General features: G+C 55.1%; 1 protein-coding gene across 1 annotated transcript in view; it reads left to right on the top strand.

The window, feature by feature from the left end:
* Positions 1-868: 868 nt before the first annotated feature.
* LOC133138596 (IQ motif and SEC7 domain-containing protein 1-like) overlaps positions 869-5,647 on the top strand; it is a 23,124-nt gene continuing 18,345 nt past the window's right edge. The window contains exons 1-6 of the mRNA XM_061257492.1: positions 869-988; positions 2,461-2,772; positions 3,551-3,597; positions 3,688-4,260; positions 4,357-4,593; positions 5,217-5,378. Coding sequence (XP_061113476.1) covers positions 2,467-2,772; positions 3,551-3,597; positions 3,688-4,260; positions 4,357-4,593; positions 5,217-5,378 — 1,325 coding nt within the window. The 5' untranslated portion in view covers positions 869-988; positions 2,461-2,466. The remainder of the gene's footprint in view (positions 989-2,460; positions 2,773-3,550; positions 3,598-3,687; positions 4,261-4,356; positions 4,594-5,216; positions 5,379-5,647) is intronic.

The following is a 5,647-nucleotide window of genomic DNA, read 5'->3' as shown; positions in this document are numbered from 1 at the left end:
GTATGTGTCTGTGTGTGTATATGTGTGTGTGTGTATGTGTGTGTGTATATGTGTGTATGTGTGTGTATATGTGTGTATGTGTGTGTATATGTGTGTGTGTGTGTGTGTGTGTGTGTGTGTGTGTGTGTGTGTATAATGGAACGTGAGGGGACAGAGCTGGAGGTGTCAGAGCTCTTGCTGATTCCAGTGATGACTCATAGTCATGTGACTCGGAGCAGAAAGCTGTCACCCGCCATGGTATCTGGCTGCAGTCCCCCCCCTCCGCCCCCCAGCCAAGGCTCCTCAGCGACGCCTGCAGCCACAGTTATATTCATACTACAGCCGTAACCGTAATGGCTATGATGTCATATCACTTGATTCCATTTTCTGGGTGCAAAAAATGGTCGTGATCACAAGACAATGTGCCTGACACCGTGCAGATCTCCTGCTTACAAAATGGCCTCTCTCTCCTCTCACACGTGCCTCTAATTCAGTGTGCAATTATCTTTAGCCGGGGATCACAGCCTGCCACACCAAGACAATTAGCAGCTAAAGGTGGACCTGTTAATAGGATCACGGAAAAAGAATCGGTTGAAGGCACGGAATTGTGTCATTTACCGCAGTCGCAATCATTAAACGGCCATTAAGGTAAAAAAAAAAAAAAGAAAAAAAAGTTCACGCTTAAGACTTCATCCTCACTCCTCTCTCTGCGCCCCCCTGCTCCTCCCCTCCCCTCAGTGTGGACGCAGAGGCGGGCAGTTTTTCGGACAGCTCCTGCAGCCAGGCCCCCTACCTCCGCGGGGCCGACCCCCACCGGGACGGGGGCGGGCCCCCGGGCTCCCGGGGCGTCGCCGTGGCCCCGCCCAGCCCGGCCAGCCTGGCCTGGGCCCAGCGCACGCGCAACCAGCCGGCCAGCCTGGCGCTCCGCAAGCAGGAGGAGGAGGACAACAAGCGCTGCAGGGCACTCTCTGACAGCTATGAGCTCTCCACCGACCTGCAGGATAAGAAGGTACCCTCACCACACATTCACCCCCGGGCCTGCAGTGAGGACTCGCTGTTTAGTCCCAGCGACTTACAGGTGATTGGCAGGGGACAACCCCCCCTTTGAGCGACGTGGGGTTGAGGGCCTTGCTCAAGGTGCCCAACAGCTGTGTGGATCTTATAGTGTGCCACACCGGGGCTTGAATCACCAGCCTTGTCTCAGTCATGTACCTTAGGCCCTTGGTTACATGCTACCGGCTGCCCTACATCTGGGTCAAATACCTAATTGTTTTGTATTCAAATACTGTTCTCCGCTACACTGAGCTTGTCTGGTGTGATGGAATCTATGACACTGTATACTCTGGTCCTCTTGTTCGGCACAGTTACACCAGGTATGATCAAACGAGCAGAGAAACGTATTACAACGTAATTACATATCTCACCCAGGTCTGTTCATATCACCCAGCGTTCAGAGAAGGAAAAAAGGGCATTCATATATTCTGCTCCCTCTACCTGGAATATGTAACAAAATGATTTGAAACTTGCTGAGCTGGTGTTTTTAAATCTATGAATAAGGAGCAAAAGGTGGTGTCATTGCCATATCTACCTGCGGGGTAGATTTAATGCCATGTAATGATGCCTTGTGGGGCAGCCTGTAGCGTAGTGGTTCAGGTAAAGGACTGGGACATGCAAGGTCGGTGGTTCTAATCCTGGTGTAGCCACAGGAAGATCTGCACAGCTGTTGGACCCTTGAGCAAGGCCTTTAACCCTGCATTGCTCCAGGGGAGGATTGACTCCTGCTTAGTCTAATCAACCATATGTCACTCTGGATAAGAGCATCTGCCAAATGCCAATAATGTAATGTAATGTATCACACTTAGGATCTTGATTTTAACTCATCTTGCTGATATTTTCGGTCTGTATCTTCGTGTTATTGACCTGCTGCTGCTTGTCTTGGCCATGTCACTTTTGAAAAATATATTTTTAATCACAGTGAGCCAATCCTGGTTAAATAATTGAGAGATGGTGGCCCTTCATGTGAAAGTGAAATCTGTCCATTATATGTAACCCCTCCCCATTTCCTTTCTGTCCATCACAAACCCCGCCCACAGCAAGTACTATAACTATAAACTATACTCAGTGAGCAATTTATTCGGTATTCATTATTTTTTTGGTCTACTGCTTCTGTAGCCTATCCACCTGATGTGTTGTGTGTTCAGAGATGCTCTTCTGCATGCCACTGATGTAAATCGTGGTTATTTGTATTGCTGTCACCTTCCTGCCAGCTTCCTGCCTGGTCCTTCTCCACTGACGTCTCTCATTAACAACCTGTTTTTGCCTGCAGGCCTGCTGCTCACTGGATGTTTTTTTGTTTTCTGCTCCACTCTCTGCAAACTCTAGAGACTGTTGTGCATGAAATTCCCGGGAGATCACATTTCTTCCCCATTGGGACATTTGGTCAAAACAACAGCTGAACCTCTTGACCGTGTCTGTGGACAGGTGGAGATGCTGGAGAGGAAGTACGGGGGGTACTTCCTGAGCCGGCGGGCGGCGCGCACCATCCAGACGGCCTTCCGGCAGTACCGCATGAACAAGAACTTCGAGCGCCTGCGCAGCTCTGCGTCCGAGAGCCGCATGACCAGGCGCATCATCCTGTCCAGCATGCGGCTGCAGCACTCCTTCGACGAGCGGCAGCCCCACTACACTCTCTCCCAGAGCAGCACCCAGGAGCTGGAGCCGGCCTCCCCGCCCAACGCGCAGGGAGACCCGGCCGAGCGCTACCCCCGCCTGGAGGACTCCTTCTCTAAGCAGGTAAAAACCCGGAGGCCTGCTGAAAAAAACTGCTGTCTGGTTGACCAGTTCAGACCAGCTCCCAGCTCAACATGGTTTAGCTGGTTGAGCAGTTCAGACCAGCTCCCAGCTCAACATGGTTTAGCAGGTTGACCAGTTCAGACCAGCTCCCAGCTCAACATGGTTTAGCTGGTTGACCAGTTCAGACCAGCTCCCAGCTCAACATGGTTTAGCTGGTTGAGCAGTTCAGACCAGCTCCCAGCTCAACATGGTTTAGCAGGTTGACCAGTTCAGACCAGCTCCCAGCTCAACATGGTTTAGCAGGTTGACCAGTTCAGATGAGCTCCCAGCTCAACATGGTTTAGCAGGTTGACCAGTTCAGATGAGCTCCCAGCTCAACATGGTTTTGCTGGTTGACCAGTTCAGACCAGCTCCCAGCTTGACATGGTTTAGCTGGTTGACCAGTTCAGGTGAGCTCCCAGCTCAACATGGTTTAGCAGGTTGACCAGTTCAGACCAGCTCCCAGCTCAACATGGTTTAGCTGGTTGACCAGTTCAGGTGAGCTCCCAGCTCAACATGGTTTAGCAGGTTGACCAGTTCAGACCAGCTCCCAGCTCAACATGGTTTAGCTGGTTGACCAGTTCAGACCAGCTCCCAGCTCAACATGGTTTAGCTGGTTGACCAGTTCAGACCAGTTCAGACCAGCTCCCAGCTCAAGTTGTGTAGAATAGTGGTAATAACTCATAATAATGGCTGTCCTGTTGAACACGCAGTTCTGTCTCTCTGTGTGTGATCTCAGGTGCGATTGGCTGACTCCATGGACGAATCGCTGAGCTGCGTGGCGGCGCAGGACTCCCAGGAGGGCGGGGGCGACATGGGGGTCCTGAGCGGCGTGGAGAGCGATGATTTCGGGGAGTGCGTGTGGAGCAACAGCAGCAACCCGTCGTCTCGCCGAGGAGGGGGGGGGCGGGAGCGGGGCGGGGGCCGGGGCCTGGGGGCCCACGGGGACAGCACGGCCACCTCCTACAGTGACGTGACGCTCTACATGGACGACGGCCTGCCCTGCTCGCCCCTGTCCCTGGACCGGGCCCCCAGCAGCACCGACACCGAGTACTGGGGCCTGGGGGGCGCGGGGGGGCGTGAGGACAGCCGGGACACGGAGGGCGGCGGCAGCAGCAACAGCCGCCGGAGCACGCCCTGCACGGAGTGCCGGGACTACCGCCTGCGCGCCGCCCACCTGCCCCTGCTCACCATCGAGCCGCCCAGCGACAGCTCCGTGGACATGAGCGACCGCTCCGACCGCGGCTCCCTCAGCCGGGGCGCGCTCGTCTACGAGCAGGAGGGAGCGGGAGGCTCGCAGGGCGCCGTCAAACACACGCCGCCCACCGCCCAGGGCCAGACGCGCCCCATGGGCCGGGCCCTGCCGTCCGCCATCCCCGCCCACATCCCGCACCACGTGCACCACCACATCCACCACCACCCCCACCACCACCCGCTGCACCATCACCAGTACCCCGACACGCCCTCGTCCTCCTCCTCCCCCCACCCGCAGCCCCCGCCCACCCCCCTCTCCTCCTCCACCTCCTCGGCCCCGCCCGCCCCCAGCAGCCTGGAGCAGCCCTGCTGCTCGGACGGAGACAACGACTCGCTCAACTCCACCACCAACTCCAACGACACCATCAACTGCAGCTCGTCCTCCCGAGACAGCCTGCGGGAGCCCCTCCCCCCGCTGGGCAAGCAGACCTATCAGAGAGAGAGCCGGCACAGCTGGGACTCGCCCGCCTTCAACAACGACGTCGTCCAGAGGAGGCAGTATCGCATCGGACTCAACCTCTTCAACAAGTGAGGGAACGGGGCGGGGCGGGGTGGGGCGGGGCGGGGTGGGGTGGGGCGGGGCGGGGTGGGGTGGGGCAGGGTGGGGTGGGGCGGGGCGGGGTGGGGTGGGGTCGGGCGCGGCAGGGTGGGGTGCGGGGGCAGTAAGAACAGAGCAGGTCAGGTGCGAAAAATGATCTACCCGCAGAGAACAATATTCATGGAGTACGGTCCATTTTGTGCAGGGGGCAGCCTGTAGACTACTGGCTGAGGTATATGACTAGGTGTAGCCACACAGCTGTTGGGCCTTTGAGCAAGGCCCTTAACCCCACATTGCTTCAGAGGGAATTGTCCCCCTGCTTTGTCTAATCAACTGTAAGTCACTTTGGATAAAAGCGTCAGCTAAATAAGAAATTATTTTATTTATCATTTTACAGTGATAGACTGTTTATTCAATTCAGTTTAATTCAGTTTGATTCCAATACAAAGATTTGATTTTGCGATGCTGTTGTCATGAACTTTATGTTCATTTATAAAAATGGTAAAACGAAAGTTTCTCTTTGACACAGTTTCTCTCTCCCTCCCTCCCTGTCTCTCTCTCTCTCTCTCTCTCTCTCCCTCCCGCTCTCTCCTTGCCTGTGTCCTCCATACAGGAAGCCAGAGAAGGGGATCCAGTACCTGATTGAGCGGGGCTTCGTGTCGGACACGCCCGTGGGCGTGGCCCGCTTCATGCTGGAGAGGAAGGGGTTGAGCCGCATGATGATCGGAGAGTTCCTGGGCTGCCGGCAGAAGCAGTTCAACAAAGACGTGCTGGAGTGAGTGAGAGAGAGGGAGGGATGGAGTGAGTGAGAGAGAGAGGGAGGGATGGAGAGAGTGAGAGAGAGAGAGGGAGGGATGGAGAGAGTGAGAGATAGAGAGGAGGAGAGACTAGGAGCAGTGGAGTAGGTGCTAAAATCAGGTCAGATAAGTCTTATTGTCTCTCTCTCTCTCTGCGCTAGCTCCTTCTCCTCTACCTCTCTCCTTTGTGCCGCTGAATGAGTGAGAATGTTTCATAGAGCCTTTTATCTTTATCATTTTATCATTT

This window comes from Conger conger, chromosome 10 (genome assembly GCF_963514075.1).
Source record: "Conger conger chromosome 10, fConCon1.1, whole genome shotgun sequence".
Classification (NCBI taxonomy): Eukaryota; Metazoa; Chordata; class Actinopteri; order Anguilliformes; family Congridae; genus Conger; species Conger conger.
This window is presented reverse-complemented; position numbering and strand designations above follow the sequence as displayed.